Source organism: Poecile atricapillus, chromosome 5 (assembly GCF_030490865.1).
Source record: "Poecile atricapillus isolate bPoeAtr1 chromosome 5, bPoeAtr1.hap1, whole genome shotgun sequence".
Classification (NCBI taxonomy): Eukaryota; Metazoa; Chordata; class Aves; order Passeriformes; family Paridae; genus Poecile; species Poecile atricapillus.
Genome location: NC_081253.1, coordinates 26,313,334 through 26,336,123, shown reverse-complemented (window position 1 = coordinate 26,336,123; position 22,790 = coordinate 26,313,334). Strand labels below are relative to the sequence as shown.

The 22,790-nt window shown below is 39.0% G+C and overlaps 1 protein-coding gene across 6 annotated transcripts in view; it reads left to right on the top strand.

Moving 5' to 3' along the window:
• Window positions 1-22,790, top strand: part of CARF (calcium responsive transcription factor) — a 36,206-nt gene that overhangs the window by 1,657 nt on the left and 11,759 nt on the right. For 4 of the 6 annotated variants that reach the window (XM_058839462.1, XM_058839461.1, XM_058839463.1 and 1 more), the window contains exons 2-14: window positions 2,001-2,122; window positions 3,708-3,906; window positions 4,901-5,021; window positions 7,281-7,410; window positions 7,791-7,875; window positions 11,780-11,969; window positions 14,101-14,221; window positions 15,102-15,245; window positions 15,714-15,947; window positions 16,341-16,503; window positions 17,478-17,553; window positions 21,135-21,265; window positions 22,285-22,651. In XM_058839462.1, coding sequence (XP_058695445.1) covers window positions 2,082-2,122; window positions 3,708-3,906; window positions 4,901-5,021; window positions 7,281-7,410; window positions 7,791-7,875; window positions 11,780-11,969; window positions 14,101-14,221; window positions 15,102-15,245; window positions 15,714-15,947; window positions 16,341-16,503; window positions 17,478-17,553; window positions 21,135-21,265; window positions 22,285-22,651 — 2,002 coding nt within the window. In that variant the 5' untranslated portion in view covers window positions 2,001-2,081. Of the gene's footprint in view, window positions 1-2,000; window positions 2,123-3,639; window positions 3,907-3,930; window positions 3,947-4,900; window positions 5,022-7,280; window positions 7,411-7,790; window positions 7,876-11,779; window positions 11,970-14,100; window positions 14,222-15,101; window positions 15,246-15,713; window positions 15,948-16,340; window positions 16,504-17,477; window positions 17,554-21,134; window positions 21,266-22,284; window positions 22,652-22,790 lie in introns of those variants that run through there. The other 2 variants (XM_058839464.1, XM_058839465.1) reach the window with 2 other exon arrangements.

Genomic DNA, 22,790 nt, shown 5'->3' with positions numbered 1-22,790 from the left:
AAGATCTGTTAACTGTGTATATTCTTGTACACCTCTGTAGAAGCATATTTCTTTTAAGACAAAAAATAATAATCTTTATTTGTGGTTGCACACAAGCACTTAGGTTAATGAAACCTGGATGGTTAAACCATGAAGTTGATTTTCCAAGTGGTGTATGTGCCCGTGGTTTGCCTGGGTTACAACAGTGATTAGGCAAAATCATGGGGCAAAATTGTACCACGGGGTTTATTTTAAACACAAATGTAAAACTTCATGTATTTCTGGGCTGCTTTTGAGAAAAAGCTGGATAAATATCACTGTGTATTTAACCTACTGCTGGATTTTCCCCTGAGCTTTGTTATTAACTATTGTTGGATACAGGATGTTGGGCTGGCTGGGGCATTGGTCTGTCCCTATAGACCTGTCCTTGTGTTCTTTTGTTGGGTTCCAGCATGCTCTGAGTACGTGTCATCAGTATCTCTAGAACAAACTCAGTTTATCTCAAAGAACTAAATGTGCTGCTTTCGCAAAACTGTTGTGGCTTCTTTACATCTTTGAGCTGAGAGGAAATGGTTGAGTGATGATGAAATCTAGTTTTCTGGGTTGTTTTTTTTTCATTTGCTGCTAAGATGCTTCAGACATTGTAACTGAAACATCTTATAATTGTTCTCGGATCCAAAGCTCAAAATTATTTGGTAAACATGAGGCAACGTCATTTGGAACTTGGTCAGGAGTGTCATCACTTGAAAATTGAATGGAAAAATAAATCTGCTTTAGATTAAAGTATTAATATATTGAGCCATATGAGCAGCTTAACTTCTCAATGTTGTTTGTATCAGCAGGATGCTTTATTCAGCTTCAAAAGCCAAGGAGATGTGGATTTACTTTGCCTTTGTCCTTTATACCTTTGTGAAGCAGAATAAATCTGTGCTTTGAGAGTTGTACTGTTCTTTTGAAGTCACTCTAGCCTGTTACAGTCTCCTCATAAAAGCTGTAAACAGTTGAAATACCACAGCCAAGAAGGTCCGTCTTGAGGAGTTTACTTGCATGGTGTGGTGAAGAAGATACAGCTGGTAGGAGTCATGTGCTAATATAATGCAGCCTGTCTTTAAATAAATACTGAAGGAAAAAATCGTGACCACCCTTCCCCCTCCTTCACCCCAAACTACAGGAGTTTTCTTCTATTCAGTTGGGTATGTTATGTCTGTGGTCTTATATATGTATCCTCTTGTTAGGTAGGGGCCAAGTTAATTGTCATTTTGTCCTTTTGCTTGTGAATGTTTGGAATTGGTTGCTGCTATAAAGAGTGTGCTGTGTGCATGAGAGCATTATCCTGTGGACATGGCAATTCACTGTCCATTATTATCTGTCTGTTTGAAGGTTTGTAATGGCCAGCTGAGTATCTTCAATCTTTCTTTAGGATAGGAGGTAGATCTCTGAAGTGCAGGGAGCTCTGTCTTTTTGTCTTTCACCACGTGATTAATGCCAAATTTTACATATCTGGTGTTTTTTTCTGCCATACCACTGTAGACTAACAATAATAATTTTATTTAATTTATATGCTGTCTTATAAGCCTTTAAAACAAATTAATTTAATTTAAGATGTCTGCATGACAGACTTGTATAATGCAAATTCTGTCTGGTGATTATGGAAGAAGGTGACTAATGTATTTTTAAAGCACTGCTGGCATGTGCTTAAATATCAAGTGTTCTCTAGATGTGTGTGGTTGTTAGTTCAGTGCTTTTGGACATATTCAGATGAATGTGGTGGGAGGGTGTATGTGTTTTGTATCTGTGTATGCAATGACAAATCAAGCAAATTGTCTCATATAAAAGGCTAAGCTGTACTCCTGGAGCAACACGCTGGAATTTTTCTGCAGTGAGTAATGAAGTGATAAGGAGGCAAGGATTTCTTGAGAACTTTGCTATTATCTTGCAACACTAAATTTGTAAGACCTAAAGGCAATACCTGCAGCAATCTCCTGACAGAAGGCTAAAATGAACTTTTATAACCTTTTCAGGTCACCTTGTAATGGAAGAAGGTGGAGCTGACCATGATATTGCTATGGAAGGATCTAATGATTTGTTCATAGGCAGCTGTAATGGTACAGGAGAGTCAGAACCAAATTATCAGGTTTTTCAGGTGAGATATGAATGCTTTGTCCTTGTAGATGCTTCCTTTACAATCCACCCTGATGAGTTTAAAATATGCTATTTCATCAATGCAGGGTTTTTTGTTGCCTTCAGAGTAATACATTGTGTCTTTTAAGAATGTACATCCTTCCCTTGGATTCCTGTGCCCTTCAGTTTCGAATTGATAACTATCCAGATGTTACATGTAATGACAGCATTCAGTAATTATGTCCTGCTACAGTGCTGAAGAAAAGCATGTTTTATTTTGTTAACCCTTTAAAAAAAGAATACTTTATGATGTTTTGAAATAGGAGAGGTTTAAAACAGGTGAAAATGAGATGGCATTGCTTAGTGACCAACAAAGAGTCCAGGGACACAAGACACCTGTGTATGTAGTGAGGGAGAGGAGTCTTTCATGCCTTTTTTTATCAGATGTTGCCAGATCTTCTTATTTGGGGAGATTTCTGTGCATGAATGCTTCTTTGTTTAAATGTTATTCAGGTAGTGATATACTTGTGTGCACATGGTCTCTGCACAATGTCTTTAACAAAACAGGTGCCATTTGTTTGTTGCTGCTTTTCTGGTAGTTCTAGACAGTTTCAACACTGAAGATTTATACCTGGAAAATTTTTAATGAGGTTATTTAGATCAAATCTGACTTTCATATAAAATTTAGAGATTCATTCTTTGATTTGTAGTATATTAATTTTTGTCGCAAAAACATCAGAGTTGTTTGTGCAGTTACTGCAAGAGATACACCAAATTACAGCCCTTCTTGCATTGGTCAAGTGACAGTTTGACACGTTATTGTACACAAGGACTGCCTGTTTTTTCCATTATTTTTACATACTTAATGTTTGTGTTGTTGGAGTTTCAACAAGCTTCAACAAATATTTGTGCCTATGCACTTAAATTTAATGAAAACGGGATGTACGCTAAGACTTCGGTTCTGCAAACTTGATAAAGATACATTGTTTTTTTAAGATTTTGAAAATCTGATTTTTGCCTTGTGTTGCACAACTCTTGGCTTTGAATTGAAGGTTGTGTTGCTTGTGTTTCTTCTCTGGTAAAGAATTTTAAAAGTGTTTAGTGATTTTTTTCTTCATAGCTAAATGCATGTATGGAAAGGCCAAGTGGAATAGTATCTAGGATTTCTTCTGAAGTCAAATCAAGTTGGTGAATATTTTACAGTTTTGTTTTTGGTATAAGTCTTCTCAGTTTCTGGGCAGACTTGAGATGTTTTAAAGTGCTAAGTAGTTTTGGGGAGCAGATTTTGAGCAAAAAATCTCAAATTTTCTTTTGCCTTAGTAGAGAGACTTCATTCTAAGAAGTGGAAGATGAATACTTTTTCAGCATGAAAATAGAAAACAAAAGTAGAACTGCTAGTGTTAGCCTCTTGATCCAGAAGGACAAGAGCTCCTCTTGCTAGAGTATGGCACTGGTTTTAAATGTTCTTTTCTCTCTCTCTTTTTTTTTTTTCCTTTTATTTGGTTGTTTTGTTTTGTTTTTTGTTTTTTTTCTTTGTAGAAGTTGCTATTCAAAGTACATTTTACTGTTTTTCCTCTGTGAAAGCAACTAATGTGCATGGATTCCAGGGATCCATTGTTTGGCCAGAGCGACTCTCCCCCAGCCCTGCCCATCACAGTCCCCCTCTCGGGCAGTCCTCCAGCATCGGCTGTACCAGCGCGGCCGCCCCAGCCACACTCCCACTCTGCAGAGGAATTGCACCTGGCAGAGCAGCCCAGGCAGCCCCTGTGTGAGCTGCAGCCCCTGGGAGGGCCCAGTGCACCCATGGTGAGTGTGTCTGCTGACGGGGCTGGGGCTGTGCTCACAGGTGAGGGAGCTCTGTGAAGAACTCTCTTACGTGCGGTTTGTTGTAGCAACAGCTGATTCAGACTTTATCTCTAGCAACAAGGTGGAACTTTTCAGTGGTACAGTTCATGCTCCAGTTGCCCTTCTTCAGGTAGGCAAATCCTGTCTGCAGCCATTACTAATTTTATTAAACAACAACTGATGACTTCTGTCAGTATCTAGCATGGATACTGTAGTGTGATAAGATCTTGTATTTCTACTGCTGCTGCTTTCTCTGTATTCCCTGGGTAAATCTCTCTGTGTTTTTTGGGAGGAATCAGAACATTAGTAGTAAGCTAAATCATTATGTCTCACCTTTTTCACAGCCCTCAATTAATTTTCTTAAAATGTTGCTTTGTCATTTGTAACATTTATTTAGTAAAAAACGTAACCCAGAGTCCTTTGTAATTATGGAAAAATAGACCATAAAGAGTTGCTCAAGTTTTTCAGAATCCCAGGTGATTTAACTTGTATTGTTTTTTTAAGCCCTGGACCTTTTCTTCTCTCTGCTTTTGCATGAAATGCTGCCCACAGAGGTCAGTTTCTTGGAAGTAAAGGTCACAATTTTCCTGTTACTATTAGTTCTGCTAGTCATTAATGGAGTTACAGTGAATCCAGCTATGAATGGCTTTCAGGTGTTAGAGAGCTTTAATAATAGAGTTGTCAGTTTCAAATAAATGTGTCATTCATTGTAGAATCAGGTAAAGTAGTGGGTTGGGTTTTTTTTCCTTAATTAAATGCCCATTTTAAAAGGGGAAAGTAATTTTAAGAACTTGACAATAAAGTGACAGTTTTCTTATTATGTAAAGTCAAGTAAATATACAGGCCCTAACTCTAAGCAGAAGATTTCCTGTTCTGGTAATAGTCAAGCCCAGTTGTGCTGCATGATCACCACACAAACTAGAGCCATTCAAGCTTCTGTGTGACTGCCTTACAGATGATTGTTGCCAGCCAATCAGAAAATGGACAGGTGCTGCATGTCATTCCTTCTACCCAGCCAGGAGTGACCCAAGTGATTATTCCTCCAGGTCAGCTTCTGGATGTGACCAGCACTCAGGGTGAGTTTAACCTGTGGGACTTGAGGGTTTGTGCTCCTGTGACTAAGCTCATCCTCCATGGTCTTTTTTAAGCACCTTGTTTCCTTTCCTTAGTCAGTTATAAGACAAAATATGCACTGAATCTCTTTCCTGATTGTGAGTCTGGTGCCTCACACAACACATTTTCTGTTGGGCAAAAACCTTTTGAAAACTTACGAGAGCTATTATGCTCCCTTTCTGAAGGGTATGTGATGAGTAGATTGACATACCAAGCACAGAGTTTTTTCTTACCTTATTTACCTTTGATAAGGGTATTTGTGCCATCAGCTGTACTATCAGCTCCAAATTTTCAGTATTTTTTTACTTCACTGTGAATGAAGTAGTTAATTCCTGTAGTGCAGACAGGCCAGAAGAACATTAAATCCTCTGTTCTAGAGATCACTGATGATGATGTATCTTCTCTAAAGCCAGGAATGAATCACTTATGTAGAAATTCAGTTCCCAGTCAAGGAAAATAAGATGTAACTTTCCATTCATTGGAATGTGTTAGTTGTCACATTTTAAGCATGTGCTGAGATACACAAGTAGAAGCATGAATTTTAAGGTTTTCTCTAGAAAATGGAAATACTGAAATCTGAAAGCATTGATTATTTATCTGCAATCCTTGCTGGATGGCAAAACACTGTTGTCCTGGGGTGACAGTTTGCATTCATGGAGTGAGACTGAGAACGAGCTGGTCACATTTTGTTAAACTCTCAGATGTTTTTTAAATTGTTTTTTCATTCTCTCTATAAAATTCTCGAGATGTGAGCACTAGTAAAGTGTTCCTGTGGAATGACAGCTCAGAGGAAGAATGGAGTCCTGGTGCTGGGTGGATAGAAGAAGGATTTGGGATTCAAGTAATGATCTAGCCCTTTTCACTTAGGGTTGCAATATGATTTCCTGCCCTTGCATTGAAAGACTTGTGCCTACCCTAATGATCAACCTTCCCTTCCTCTCCAGTTCTTGCAGGGGTAAAATCAGGTTTGGTGACAGCAGAGTCTTAGATTACTTTAAAGCTGACTGGGAACCTTTAGTTACAAAATAATTACTGCTATTCTTTGTATGCACTAAGTTGAAACAATAAATAGTGGTTTTGTATTTCCATTTTTCATTCAACATGGGGCTCAGTGTCATAGTATTTGAATATATGTTTTACAACAGTGCTGCAGGTGTCATTTGTGGAGATTTCTCTGTTTGTTTTGTTTTTTTCTAGAGACTTAGTGTGTAAAAGACTCTGTAGAGATTTGGTCTTTAAAAGACAGTTGAGGAGACTTGTTGGCAGTTTACTGTGGAGGTGAAAGAGAAAGGAGAATGGCCTGTCAGCTCCTGAGTTTCACTTGTCTGCACATTGTGGTAATGTGTGGAATGGTGCAGACTTCAGAGTAGCCTGTACTGTCTTAAGGGCACATTTCTGTAAGAGGAACCAGTGCTTTGAGCCAGAGTGGTGTTAATCCAAGTGCACATTTATGAATCTTCTTATGGAGCTTTGTGTGGATCCTTTTCTGTACTGTGTCAATAGCTTACCACTCTCTCTGGGTAAGGGAAAGAAGCTTTCATAACTGAAGGGCAAAAATCCCTCATCTGATGAGACCTCGTGTGTTTATGTTGAGACCAAAATATTGAACGTCTGCTTTCAGTTTTCCATTATGTTTTTGTTTAACTGTACACACAGACTTCAATCTAAGAGCAATTTTTGGCTTGTGTATTGCTCCCTATTACCAAGAAAGGCTAAAACATTTGTTCTAACAGCATGTCAGATTCAATTACAAGAGGCCTGTTTTTCTTGTGTAAGTGTTCTTTCTAAGTACAAAGTAGTACAACAGTACAAAGCAGTATCATTACCTCATCTCTTCTTGTTTTAAAAGTAACCAGTATGTGACTTGCAGCTGAACAAAACACATGTGCAGTCCTAGATGGATTCCTGAAAGCAGAGTAACTTGCAAGTTGTTCTGATTATTCACCTTGTTGTGGAAGGATTCATAAGCAGTAGCACAATTACTGAAGTCCTTAAATATAAGCAGCCTTATCAAGTGTACCTTCATATGTGTGCCAGGAGTTTGAGCACTGATTCACAACTATTAGACTACTTTATAATCTATAAAACTTCTTTCCTATGTCAAAAGGCTCGCTTTAACAACACACAAAGTTTAATCATAGCTTGTTTTTCCCCATTCTACATTCAGTTATAAACCAAGAAGCTGGTTTTTTTTTTTGTTTGTTTGTTTGTTTTTTGTAAAGATATTTCAGAAGAAAAGCGTAGTGATGGGAACCTGCAGACTGTGGTGGTGGCTTCTCTAGCAGACAGTGCAAGCAGTTACATTCTACATCCACAGGCATCTCTCACCATATCGAAAAAAGCAACCACCAGGTAGGTCAGGGGTTAAATGGATGAGCAGACATTTCAATCCACTGTTAGCACTGCCTTTTTTCCTTGCAGGTTGTTTTTGCAATGGTTATCACAAAATTACCATGGAACAGAGGTTACGAATGCACACTGCACTGAATGTTTGGAGGACTTGAATGTAGAAACCAGTGGGGCTTTACTCACTGTAAATTATTTTAACAATGAAATAGAACATGAAGAAAATTAACCACAGGTTTTTAAGGCATGTTGATACAATACCCATAGCTTGATCATATGCTCTAGGTTTATTCATAATACACTGATTTGATCTTACCTGTAGTTCAGACTAAGTTGTTGCTTTTCTGAATGTCTGTATAGACTTCTATTATTTTTTTTTTTTTCAGGGTAGTGGAAGACTCTTTTCCTGTCCCTCTTCAGCCATTGCCACTAAATACGCCTGCATGGGCACGTCGTCTCAGGAACTGTGAGGTAGGCCACAAAGAATTCTGACTTAATGCTTTATCATCTAGCTCTGAGATAGTGTTCCTGTTCCTTGAAAGGAATAATTCATAGCTGTAGAAGCATTCAAGCTTCCTGGTATATAGCACTGGTACTGCTATCACAGTTAAACACATGAAATGCTGTGAAATCCCTTTCTATTTTGAGAATTTTAGAATACCTGACCATCAACAGCTCCTGAAGTAAAAGAAGTGCTGCTGAAAACTTGCTACCTTGTAGTTCTGGGAAGAGCCACTGTGTGCCATGTTGGAGTTTGCTGTTGAACAACAGTGCAAACTTTGTTGACTTCTGCAACTGTTCATGTGGTTTATGTTACCACATAGAAATCAAAATGCATGTGATTGGCCAGTGTCAAGTCCAGGACTTTATGCACCCGAATATCAATATTTCACTAAGGATTCCTATTTTGGATATTCTTGCTGATTTCTTTTTTTTTTTTGTCCCAGCAAGTTAGGTTACTTGTGCTTGTTTTCTCTTTAGTTAAAAAATGCTCTGTCTTTATGTTCTGTGATGGCTTTTGACCTAAATGGAACTCTTTCTTTTTTGCATTTTGTTAGATGTTTGCAGAACTGTCCTGATGACTAGGATGCTATCAGTAGCTAGAATGCATCATAAGTCCCTTGTCAGGAAGGGAGGGGAGATGAGAAGTTTCTTGAGAGATCAACTACCCCTTCCTCCTGCTGCCAGTCTTCCTGATAGATGATTATTTTATTTTTTCTTAATATTTTTCATAAGGAAAAATCATACTTTGTAGCTGCCTAATCTCTTTAGATATATATCTCTACCACTTCTTTTTTTTTTTTTTCTTCCTATTGGCTTGGCCACTGGTAACTAGAAGTTGCAGTTTGAGGGACCTAGAAATAGAATTTCTTTCTGTATCTGCTTAGAAACAATTTTTAAATTAAATATATTCATCTATTCCTTTTGTGTTATGCCATTTATTTAATACAAATAGTACCACTCACTCTTACATCCACATGAATGTTAACAAGTCAGAAAATTAATAGCATGAACTCTTCCATGGTGCAGATACAATTTTTATAGAATCAGTCAATTCAGTTGGCCAGTTAGTTCATAGAGTTCACTGTGTTTTTAGAAATGTGTGGTACATTCTTTCCTGTCTTAACATCCATGTGGCTTGCCTGAATCATTTCTTATTGGTATCATATTATTGGAGGACTTAGGATCTGCTTTGTCTCTCTGTTACAATAAATTTCACCTGCTGTATTTAAAATTCACAGTGGCATTTATAGAAAAATTCTTATTTTTAAAGAAAAGGAAATAGCAGTAATTTCTATTTAAATATGTTCTGAGGACACAAACATCTCCCTCTGCTGCTCAGCAGAACTGTTGCCTGTATGCATTAATCCTCCCTGATCCACCGGAGAGTGCTAGGATGTGTTATGCCTCTTTTTTTGGGCACAGACTAGAGAGATTGGGATTTTCAGGTGTCATTTATCTTTCAGGTGTCAAAATATTTTGTTATTATTAACAGAACTGAAGGGTCCTGCCGAAATTTGGAGATCCAGTTTGGAGAGATGCTAGTAAATATGTCAGCTCACAACTCCACTCTTTCTGTTGTCTGCCAGAATTGAAACAAACTTAAAACCGTGTTGCGGTCTCTGTGACTCGCACAAGGTGTCAGGAGGTGCTCCAAAGGGCAGTGACTCCTTTGGCAGTTAGTACTGTGGGAAAACACAGACCAGTAAAAGCTGACTGCCTTGAAATGTTCAGCTTACATTTGCTGTGTCTGGAGTGCAAAGTGCCTGTGGTACCCTGCTGCTGTGAGTTTCCCCAAGGAAAACTGCAGTCTTGGTGTGTGTACTTTAGGGTAAGCTTTTATGTACTTTGCTGAGGCAAGGCCAGGGGAGAAAGAAGGAATTACACAATTTTTTGGCTTGAACCTTGGAGTTAAAGGGCTGGAGAGTATGGAATTACTTCAAGGTAATTACATTGTTACAGAGTTAATTTTAAAACAGTTTCTTTCAATAACTTACATTTAGTTTTCAGTGGTCTGATCAGAATGCATTTCCTGCATGTATCAGCCTACTGAAATAAAATGTAATTGAAAACTGCATTAATTAAATATACAAAATTAAATTATTTGTCTGAAGAATGCAGTCTCATTTGTCCATTTTCTCCTACTTGTGAAGCCTGTTGAAAGCAGGGATCTTACATGCTGTATGGTTTTCTTCTCGTCCTCCTCCTCCCCTTCCATCAATTTACGGAAAATGATCTAACTTGTGCAAAAATAAAGCCAGAATAGGAGAGACTACCTTAACATTTTTTGCTACTCTTCTGGCACAACAGTTTTATGAGTCTTCTCATCTGTCTAGAATAAGGTCAATTACCTATATTTAGTGACATGTATAAGATATGGGAAAAAAAACCCAGCTGGTTTTGCAGTATTTATTATGTGCGGTGGTGCTGTAATCCCTCTTCTGAAAGGCAGCATCCCAGATTTCTGGAAAGAAAGAAGCACTTCTCAGGCCACTTTGCTTCTCCTGAATTTTTCAGATCAAAATTTGTTCAGAAGTATTATTTATAACTTCTAGTTAAATAATTGCCAATGTCTCTTGCTCTGTGTGAGTGCAGCCTGTGCAGACTTGGTTAGGTGCTGTAGCAGTGCTGGCAGAGCAGTGAGCTCTGAGGTGTGAACAGCTCATGTCTCAGTGACTCACACCCACTGCACACACAACCCTCTGTGTCTGGCCCTGCACTAGCAGCAGCATTGTGCTGGCCCAGTTCATTCACAAGCTCTTAACTGGTTCATTGTTGACTTGCTAACCACTGACATTCTGTTTTGCTTAGATGAATGTGAGGTAGGTTTTAAGCAGTTGTTCCTAAGTTATCTGTGTGATAATCTTGGAAAGACACTGTTGGTTTTTTGCTGCCAGTATTATTTAAATGCTGTTCTGTCACTGAAGGTGGCAAAACAAGTCTATCAGACCTTAGTACTCATTCACTATGTGTCTGTCCCAGCTTTAAGACTAAGCTGGCAAACTACTCTGGCTGTTACAGCTGGTTGGCCAGCCTGACCCTGGGCTGCACATAAGCAGAAGCAAGTGTTTAATTCTGAGTTTGGATGAAGACTTCTTCCCTGTCCCAGTAATTTTGTTGCTTAATGGCTGGTCTTTGCAGACCAGCACTGAACCAACTGTGTTGGCACTGAGTAGCTGGATAACTACTTTGAGTCAAGTTAGATGCAGTTTTTGCGGAATTGCCCAGACATTAGCAGAGTTCATTGAAACCATCATCATTTTGTGCATGGCAAATCTGGTATAGCATGTTTCTGTGTAATAGTGAGTATCAAGAGTGCCCTGAAGGTTGGAAGGGATGCTGTGTGAGACATTCAGTTCAAAGTTAGTGCACTAAGTAGCTGAGACAGTTACTGCTGGTATGGGCAGGTGCATTCCTCTCCAGCTCAGTGCAGCATGTGTGTTGCAGTAGATGCAGAGACAATTATTAGTGATTCAGAGATTTCTCTATAGCAGTCAAGTGGAAAACTTCATCTAGTACTAATTTGTCTAGTCAGTGACTGCAACTGAAGTGTGTGTTGGGGGTGAAGCACAGGAGTGAAGTTGTCCTCTGGAAACAGAGTTGGCAGTGACTGTAACCTTTTCAGTGATTCTTGATGTTCTTAGGGTCTTGGATAGCTGACAAACTCCTGACCTCAGTGGGGACTGCTTTTCTGTTAGATCCTATGATAAATCTCTTTATGAGGATACTACTGGGGGGACAAAAAACAAGGAATGCCAAAAATCTGGGCCTATGTTCTCACCTGCCGGAGTCCCTGACTGCTTTTGTTTTCTTGTGTAACGTTCAGCAATCAGATGGGTGAATAATCCTATTATTTCCCATCCTTTCCATGCAGAGAATTGGGGACTCGTACCGCGGCTATTGTGTGAGCGAGACAGAGTTAGAGAGCATTCTCACGCTACACAAGCAGCAAACACAGAGTGTGTGGGGGACGCGCCAGTCTCCAAGCCCAGCCAAACCCGCCACACGGTTGATGTGGAAATCTCAGTATGTCCCATATGATGGGATTCCCTTTGTCAATGCAGGTAACTAACTTTTATTTTAATAACTACTTTCAAAATTTCAACATCAGCTCCCAACTGGCCGTAAAGAAGAAGAATCTGTATGTTGTTCCTTAGTTTTGATAAGGTCAAGACACAAACATAAAAAAAAAGAGCAGCTTGCAGGCTGCTGTGAGAGTCTGAAGGAACTTGTTTCCTTTTTTATGTTTTGCTGTGATTATTCCCTTTTGTCCTTTAGAGATTAGCTAAGTACCGTTTGATGGGGGTTCTTGTGATGAGGGCTTTAGGTGGAGGTCCCATCTGTTCTATTAGGACTTGAAAGTTTTCGTAAGGGTAAGAGCTTGTTTCGATTATTCTTGTCTAACTTGCAGATCTTTAGAAGAGTTTGTTCCACAGGAGTCAATAAACTATTTCAATTACAAACATTAAAGTAATAAAGAAATAAATTCAAAACACCAAACAAGCAAGCTAATCATCTACAGACCTCAGCAGAGAGATTTGTGATGTCTGGGGCTTTTTTTGAAATGCACATGCAGACTTCACAGCTTGGTAATTACATATTTAGCTCATGCACAACATACATAAAATTATCAAGAGTTTAATTTGGACATAAAATGAACGGGCTTTACTTGCTACATAAAGAAAATGAGTGACAGGAATGTAGGTTATGTTTGGGGTTTTTTTCCCTGAAAGTTGCTGAGAAAGGGAAATGTTAGCACTAATTTTAAAGCTTCAGCCATAAACTGTGAGATAAAAGAAAACTAAGAATAAAATCAAAGCAACTTACCCTTTTTTTCCCCAACGTGAGACATCTTTAATTTCATCTAGATGATTTGGTATCTTATGGAAACAGATTATGTTGCTGTTACAAAGTTTCTGGGTATATCACTTGTGGCATAGGCAGCTCCTTCCCTGCGTACTAGAGTACATGAAGTATAAATAAAAGATATCTAAACGTGATGTGGAAGAAATTTGGAAGATGTTCCATTCTTGACCACTTTAATGCTTTGCTTGTCAATCCCTTTTGTCAGCGGTCTGACTGGAAGAAGTCACTTAGTTTGAGTTTAGAGCAAAGCAGTATTTGTTTGAGCCTGTCTGATTTTGTGTGGGTGTGCTGTGCTGAAGCTGTGTTATTTAGCAGTTAAGATTTCTGAGCTACAAGGCTGAGCTTTTATGGGACAGCATGGTCTGAAGTTTTGATTTAAGCCAGGAGGCTGGAAATGGCTGCTGACCTTGTCTCATGGTTTGACCCCAGCTGGAAATCACCACAGAGCTGCTCACTCATTCTCCCAGTGGGATGGGGGAGAGAATCAGAAAGGTGAAAGTGAGAAAACTCATGGGCTGAGATAGGAGTTGTTTAAAAGATAAGGGAAAATCCACGCACACAAGTAAAGCAATGTAAGGAATTCATTCACAACTTCCCATCCCCAGGACAGCAAGACACCATCATTTGTAACAGTTACTTAGGAAGACAAACACTGTAACTTTGAATGTGCCTCCCTGCTTCTTCCTGCTTCCCACAGCTCTGTATGCTGCACATGATGCCATATGACATGGAATATGACTTCGGTCATTTTGGGTCAGCTGTCCCAGCTGTGTCCCCTTCCAGTTTCTTGTGTCCCTCAGCCTCCTCATTGGTGGGGTGGGATGAGAGGCAGAAAAGACCTTGACTCTGTGTAAGCCCTGCTCTGCTAGCAGCACAACACAGCCTCACACTGGCTACTGTGAAGAAAGTTAACTCTATCCCAGCCAAAACCATCACACTTTTGATTTCAGCTGGAGATTTTCTTGATTGTTTTTGGGGTTCTGCTTTTTATGTTTATTACCAGTATTTTGTTCTTTTGGTAACTTGCAAGACCTCTCATCTTGTAAAGTAATATTGGTGCTCACTGGGATGAGGTCCAATTCTTTGCCTTCTCATATGCTGAGGAGTGCTGTGAGGTGTAATAAGTTTGAGAAATGGTTTAAAGTGCTCATCTTACATGCTGGGAGAGAAGCGTTTGCATTGTATTTGCTTGCAGAGGGTTCTGCCTTCTCAAGAGTCTGATGGCAAACAGAAATAACTGCTTCAGAACTCTCTGAATCTCTTCTCTAGTATTTTACTGTAATGAATTCAGTGATTGCTTGAACAGAGTGCATTACTTTCTGTTTCCAGGAAGCAGAGCCATTGTAATGGAGTGCCAGTATGGGCCGAGGAGGAAAGGATTTCAGCCCAAAAAATCTGGTGAGCAGGAAAGCACCTCTGGCCAGCTGTACAAAGCCACTTGTCCAGCAAGGTAAGAATTATCTATAAAGCTGTAAGAGTGACTGAGCATCCTAAGAAAGCATTCTTTCTGTGAGCCATGACAAAGCACTGGTTCGGGGTGGTAGCTCATACCCACTGTCACTCCTAGCTTTATCTCCTTGATAGGTTGAGGTTGATACTCATTTAGAGGTAAGGAGGAGATGCTGTCCTGTTTGACTGAATAAGGCTGAAATTTGATGTGCAAGGTAGCAGTACATCACTCTGCGAAATACAAGTGGGATTCATTATCTACCTGAGCTTTCACAAATTATTGTGGTGTCCTTTAGTGACTATTTCTGCTCTTAAAACTTTGTCATCTTATATGTTGATTCTTCTTCAGGCTTTTAATTGCACTGATATCAGTCAATCATCCTAGTTTAGCACGTCCTGTGTGCTGAAGGAGTTACAGTTCTTCCTGTTCACTGGGGATTTTCTCCTTCTTCAATGCTAATGGTTTTTTTTTTCCTCACCCTTGAGCATTCTACTGGGTGCTTGTTCAGTTTTTACTGAGCTTAGAGTTTGTTTGATGAATAGTTGCAGCCAGGTCTGTAGGTGCTCAATTCTGCATAGCTGGGTGAACTGCAGCACAATTGGTGGTGTGCTTTTACTATTCTGAGGGACGAGGGCTTTCGTTGAGGAGTAAAATCACTCTGGCTGAGTGCTTCCAGCTCAGAACAGAAATGTCTGCATCCATATCTATTAATGTATCCTTAAGAATTTTACAGTTCTTTTAGAGACTTCTCACACTCTACATCACTCTGCTTGAACTTTTTCTATATTAGTGCCTGATATGAAATAAGTGGGATTTTTGCCTTTCCCTTCCCAAGGACAAAGTATACTGATGGAGAATTTTTTTTATTCCTCCTTGGAAGGATCTATATTAAAAAGGTTCAAAAGTTTCCAGAATACAGGGTTCCTACTGACCCTAAAATTGACAAGAAAATCATAAGAATGGAGCAGGAGAAAGCATTCAACATGTTGAAGAAGAACTTGATAGATGCTGGTGGTGTCCTCAGGTGAAACTTCCACTTTTTTCTTTATTTTCACAAATGAAATGGAAAAGAGCAGTATTTTACTAGGTCTTTTTTTTTTTTTTTCTTTTTTCTTTTTTCTTTTTTTTTTTTTTTACTTAGTCACTTACTAATAGTAAAAAAAATCCACAATGTCAGTAAGACAGAAAGACTTCTGTGGCACTGAAGTATTAATTTGGCAAATGCATTAAACACTAAGCTATGGAACTCTAGTGGGCGTTTCTGTGTAGGGTATCAATAGAAATAGTTGTACTGTTTTAGGTTTGATATAGTTCATTTTGAACTGAAAGGTGTGAGAGGGCCCTGAGTTCTGAAAGACATCTTCTTGCTCAGGGGCTGTAAGAACTTGTCACACTGACTAAGTTGTTGGTAGTTGTCAGACTGTTCCCCCAAGACACTATTTTTTTGCCTTTGTTTGAGAATTGTGTGTACAAACTCTCTTCTCCTTGCTAGGTGGTATGTACAGTTACCTACTCAGCAAGCCCACCAATATCATGAAATGGAAACTTCCTGCCTCCCTCCTTCACCATCCCATCTTTCTATGTCTTCTCCTGAGGAGGAGGAGGAAGTCATTAGAGATGAGAACAGTACTCTGCCTTCTCGACTTCATCCTCAAGTGGCAGACAAGATCCGAGAACTGGTGTCTCAGGGAATAGAGCAGGTCTATGCAGTGAGGAAGCAACTAAGGTAAAGAATTGTCTGCAGTGCTCTCAGTCTACAGTGCTATATCTACTTTTGTATTTGATTAATTTGGTTTGCAGCTAAAGGGCAGTGCTGGTGCATTACTGAATGTAATTCTCAGATGTCATGAGTCTGTTTTTCCCAGCTTTTGACATCCTTTCATATCATTGTAGATAGCCACTAAGAGCTGCTGTACTCTTTAAAGTTACTTGAATAAATGGGGGTTTTAAACTCCAAACTCTGTAGCAGATGCACAAAGAACTGGCTCAGAAGATCATCTAGCTTGCTTTTGTCTTGTCATTGCAACAAGGGAAGGGAGAAGATTGCAGTGTCTCTTTACAGCGGGAAATAGCGGAATATATTTAGGTATGGTATTAAATGTCCTTTTACATATGACAGGAAGTATGTGGAAAGAGAATTGTTCACGCCTGATGAAGTGCCAGAAAGACATAACCTGTCCTTCTTCCCCACTGTGAATGACATCAAGAACCACATTCATGAAGTGCAGAAGTCCCTAAGAAATGGAGAGATGGTGTATAATTCAGAAAGTATCCCAGCAACGGTATGTTGGCCTTTGTGTATCTTTTTGATTTTTTGTAGTTAAATACTGGAAATCTTAATTTTTACCACTTAGCTGTATTTCATCCAAAATTCTCTGTGACTTTATATTTCCAGCAGCAATATTTTCAGTGGAATCTCTGGCTGAGCAAGATTGGATTAAATGTGAATAAAACCTTCTGACTATATTCAGTATTTATCTCATCAGCATTAGACTGCTGTTAGTTGATTGACAAATTACACAGTATTAGCACTTCTTGATGACTGCATGGACTGGAAGACATTGGTGTAGAAAAACTTACATGAGGCATAAAATTTTATTCCTGGTTTTGTCACTGTCTTTGTTTAGAAGAAGTTCTTACTGCTTTTCTGTAGCTGAAAAAGATGGGGATGAAGTCTCAGATGTGGTCTAGATTAGGACTTAAACATTTTGAATGTATAAATAGTAATAAATGCACTTTATAGTAAGTGCTGTGAGCTTGGAGTTGAATTTTCCAAATGCTCAGTAACTCTTAAATCTAGTTCCTTAATTTTCTTCCATGTATTGAGTAATAAAGGGCACACAGTGACCCTGGTTTTGAGACTAACTGCTGAGAAATGGCTGATTTAAAATCAGCTTTGACAAACAGTACTGTTAAATCATGCCGTGTCATCAATCTTTTCCCTCTCCCTACAATGATATAGCCCAGGTGAGTGTGCTTGTTAGCCAATTGGTTTGACTATTTCCTATTTTAAGTCGTTAAACTGTCATGAACAGATAAAGCAGATAACCTTCCTGATACACAGTGCATGTTTAAAAATCTTTTACAGTACTTTTTTTTTGTGAATCAAGCGGTCCTAAAATGCGTAATTATGAAAAAGTAAAAAAATGTAGTTTTAAATGCTGTTTTCTTATATTTCTTATATTATGTGTTGAGCCTGTGTTCCTTGTAGACAAGCTTGCACCCTTTCTGAGAACTGAGTTCTTTTTCCTTTCAGCTGCAGTGGACCACAGACAGTGGGAATGTCCTCACAGAAACAGTGACTGTTGCGTTTGCTTCACCACCTTCAGATGGTAGGACTGCATGTATAACCAACCTATCTCCAAATGAGTTTTATTAGCTATGTCACAGAAGTTCAGTTTCCTTGCAGGGAGGTTGCTGTCATGTCCTGTCACTCAGGTGAACTTAAGAAGGATTATTTTGCTGTAACTATTTCGTTTAACTTTTTTTTTTCCTATTTGACTGCATATGTGGAAAAAATATGCATAGTCATGATGTTCTTGGCAGAAGTATTAAAATTATAAATTTGGCTTTTCTTTAGCATCTTCAAACAGACAAAAATTTTAGTAGCATGGTTTAATAGCATGTCTGGAAAGAACATTTTTTCTTGGATGAAGGTGCTAATAATACCTGTTTAGAGAGAATTAAGTTACTACTGAAGAGATATGTCTGCCAGGGGACACAGTACTCAGGATCCAGCAGAATATTTGCGTTCCAGATGGTTTCTGCTTCACATGTTTAAACGTCTTGCTGAAAAGGACTTCATTGCACATTGAGACACTCCTGCTTCTCAGAAGTCATTGGCCTGATGAATTCCAATGCCGGGATCAGGCACTGAACAGCAAGCTTTGTATTTCTGTTATTGGAACTGAGAGCAATATTTTCCATTTTGCCTTGATGCTTAGAACAGTACTAGAAACACGGGTGTTAAGTGGTAGCAAGGCTGAGAGATGTGTTTCTTCAGATCTTTGTGATGTAACTTCTTTATTAATGTGGCACCCAAGTATCATCTCTTCCCAGTAATTGTTGAGCCACAATGTGATAAACTTCTTCCCAGTCTGTTGGAAAACTAGAGTGTAGATATGATATATTTTTATATAATCTTACTTTTATGCATTCTTGGTTGAAGGACTGGTTTTTTTTAAGATGTTATGCTGTTTTTCCATTGTTGAAAGTGGGTTCCTACTACTATTACTTCAACTTCAAAACATGTAATAAGACAAAATACAGGTGTTTGTAACTAGATCTACTTGCTCCCCACATAGATAGAATTACACATAGGCTAAGATGTTCTGTTGCATTATAGTGCCTGGTAATAAATTTAAAATTAGATTATTCTTCCCTTCCCATCCTTGTTTCAAGAATGTTTTGTCTAGTGTGACACCAGAAGAACCTTTCCTCATGTTTGTTGATGTTTTCCCCATCCTTTGTTTAATAGGTTTGATGTGAAACTCATCAGAACTATCCCTGGCTTTTAGCAGGGGTATGATTGAAGGGAGGTGGAAAAGCCTAATTGTTTGCACAGGTTCAGATCATGCTGCAGACTTTGCAGATGTTTTTAACATGCAGCAGAGCCAGCTGGTTTCCCCATTTAACCAAAATGTGGTGATTTGGTACATTTTGTTCTAGACAGTTGATGGAGAAGTCTGCAGGGACCAAAGGGGTATTGCCACAGATGTCCTGTTCAGGATTTACTTGTGTCTACAGTTATCCTGTGGTTCTTGCCTGAAGAAATCCTGATGTGTTTGTGTCCCTTTCCCCTTAGGTCAGGGAGTGACGTGAGCCAATTGCTTATTTGTTGTAGCAGGAAATATAAACCCTCAGGGGTTTGGCTCACTGCATGAGTTCTCAACAACTTGGTGAACCTGATTTATGTGAATCAGTTCCATGTAAACCAGTGCATTTACTGTTAAAAAAAGGCAAAGGTTGGACACTGTTTCTTTTGGGTTTTTTTAGCTTATTTTGGGTGCTGCTGCAATGGATTAATTTGAACTGAAAAGTGTTATGTATGCTTGATGCTTTTAGGCAAGAATTACAGTGTTTTACAATTGTGAGAGAAGAAGAGGTTAATTTTTAGACTCAGCTTGAACTTTTTAAAGAAGTCTTGTTTTATAGGAAAAAAAGAAGTTTGCAATGTGAACAGACTTACTGTGCTTAAGCTTGCATGCCTATGAGTATTGCCATTACTGTGTTTTTATGGAGAGACACAGAATAGTTGTGCCTTCAACAGCTGTGGTAGAGCTCAGCAGGGATGACTTTTATACGAACTGAGTGCTGGAGAACACTCAGAAAGAGACCAATTCTTGCTTGCTTTGTTTTACACAGATAATCTTTTAAGACAAAGTAGCCTATCAAATGTGTAAACATCCACCCAGTGACATACTGAATTTTACAGGAAGCAGAAGTAGGGGTTTTGTTTCATTTTCTGCACATGTGAACCAGCTCAGTGAATATAAGCAAAAACTCTAATTGCAGCATGTGTCATCTCCCCTTATATGTGTTTGTACACATTTCAAAACATTTATAATTGTATTACAAAAAAGAAGTCTGACTTCCTAAAAATGAACTTCCATTAATGTTTGTGAAGTGGTAGCAAGGGACAACAGCATTGACTTTTCAGACTATTCTTTGTATACATATTTTTTTTCAATTTCAGCTTGTGCCAAATGGAGATAACTGTACATTTAAGAAATCAGGCAGTAACAGAACTTGTTTGTGCAGAACTCCCTATCTCCATGTGATATAACTTTCTTTGTAGCAAGTAGAGGAGGAGTTGAACTATTACCTTCTTTCCCAGGAGTATTGCTGTAGAATACACCCCAGGGAGAGAGCTACTATCTCTTTCTTCATGTGAATATTCACATATGCATATGTGATCTCTGTATAATATTCAAAAGAGTCTAAATATTTGAAGTACTTGTCTTCAAGATTCACAGATTTGTATGTATCTTCCAATCAGTTACAGCAGTTAAGAGTCTGCAGATCATTATATATGTTGAAAAATCTACCTCCACTCAGATTGCTGGAAGCTTTTCCTATGATTTTCTGATAGAAAATGTTTTGCAATTGACCATTCTCAATTTTTTTTACGTTCACCAGACTAATCTGCATTCACAGGGCAAGTTCCTCTTTTACCTCCATAAAAGTGGAACTGAGAAATAAGAAGCTGAGCAATGTCTGCTTGTATAAAGCTTAACCAAAATGTTCTGGGTGTCTCCAACAGGAAATGGAATGATCTCATGAGAAGTTTTCTTGCAGAAATTGTTATAAGTGAATCTCAGTTTTCACAAAACTTTAGGAAATGAAGTCCATCATTCTTGCATTAAATAAGAATTTTGAGGATATGATATAATCTGTAGGCTGAAAGACCTCCAGATAAATGGACTTTGCATGATATTGCATAGAAGTTATACTGGTTTCACAAAGATGGGAAGGGAGTGGTGAAACATAGAAAATTTCCTGTGTAGATTTTTATTTTGAAAGACAACCTTTTCTTTTGATACCTGTGTATCAGTAAGTCCTTACTGAGGCATAGATATCTTAAATGATTTGCCACTCTGTTAGAAGTGTTTCAGCATTTATGTTGTAACTACAAATTCAAAGGACAATGTAGGGTGCTCTCAGGAACAGATTTATTGGTGCCTCTGGTTTTTGCTCTGTAGATACATGCAAACTTCCTGCAGTATTGCCTTTCTGTCACACCCAGTCTTCTTTAGCATCCAAGTTCTGCAAAGAGAACTGCATATATGTATGTATATATACATCGTCTGTATATCTGTAATTGAGATTGAAGGGAATTTGGTTTACAGGGGAGGCTTTTATTAAACGGAAGAGATTTTTCATAACTGTCTGCTTCTTCACTTTGGTACCATAGGGATCTCAGGAGTGGAGTCAGTCATCACCAAAGCAGAATCCAACCAGAGTGGGGAGTCCTTGATACCTGAAACAGCTCAGCTGTTGTCTTCACTCTCTTCACTTCAGCCCAAGATATTTGCACAACTTCAGGTACAGCCAAGTCATTTACAGAACATCAAACATGCTGTGCTGGAAGTGCTGAAGGCAAGCTGAGAACAGCATGTTCCCTCTCAGCTGATCCCAATCGTAGCTGGTTAACACAGACTTTGAAGTAGCTGTCAGCTCTTACTCTGGCTGCTCTTGCACATCACATTTAGCATATAGCTGTGGTGCAGGGGATCCCACTGCCATCTTTTGACACTTCGAAGTTAGAGTCTCTTGTGAAGTTTTCTCTTGAAAACCAAGAGGATAAAGACAGTGGGTTTCTACCTCAAACCAAGTACCTATTAATTTTCCACATGCTTCAGTCATTTCATAATGAAAATGCTGCAAAACTGCAGGGAAATAAGACAGTCTTGTTTATTCCTTTTAAATCCTTCTCCAGCCTCTTAAGAAAATATCTTAAAATCCTGAAGCTGTTCCTAGCTCAGAGCTGTAAACTTGCAGGTTGAAAGGCTGAAGAGCGAGGGATAAGAATGTCATGGTAAAAGAGCTTCTAAAGCTCATCTCCCTTCAAAGCTGGCTCTCTTATCCTTCTTACTTAACTACCTTGAAAATGTGCCTTCATATTTCCTGAACCCCAATGAAATGCATGATCTTTTCCCTAGAAATACAATCTGTAGTAAGATTCTGTTCTACTTGCTGTTTCCTGTCTTTCTGAGGAAACCTGGTGAAGCCTGGCTCCACCTCATATCATTTTATTTAATGCAGTGTGCTTAGCTTGTAGTACCTGCCTCTTGTGGGAATGAACAGTACTGGGGAATGATCCAAAACTGAATATCAATCCAAAATTAGAGATTTATGGTTCTAAGCAGTCTTCTAAATGCTGCTGGATTCCATTGTCCTAATTGTCTTAAAGTACATTTTGAGCCTAGAGTTGCTGGGATTGAGTGTTCAAAAGAGTTAATGAGTAGGAAGTCAGAAGCTATCTAGACAATACATGCTGTTAAATGCAAACTCCTTCTGCTGTAAATACTGTTATGTTGGTACTTCTGCCTTCTCTTTCACAGGGATTACAGCTGCAGTCAACATTTACCTCGACAAATGGACCAACAGCCCTGCTAGCTGTAAATAACCATTCCCCTCCCAGCCCTTCGAGTCTCCTGGATTCCCTGGGGAGTGCAATAAGCAGCCATTCTCTAGCACTCAGTCAGAGCCACAGTCTGCAAGCAGGTGCTGGCCTAACACAGGACAGTGCTGCTGCGCCTGCTTTTGGGGCTCTGCCTGGCCCTGATCAGAGTCTGGTTGCCATGGGCCAGCTGGGACCAGCTGAAGGGGTGGATGACTCCAGAAGCCTAGAAGGAGGAGAGCATCAGATTCTCTTGGGAGATGTACAGACTATTCCAGTACGTCTTGTGGACAGCCAGCCAGCACTTAGTAAGTTGCAGTTTGCTCAATAATATGTGAATATTTGTTCACATATTATTTTGTTCTGTGTGTCTTGAAGAAAGGAGACAAATGTGTTGATAGTGGGAAACTCCAAGACAAACTTCTTTCAGCCAATTCTAATTAGTTT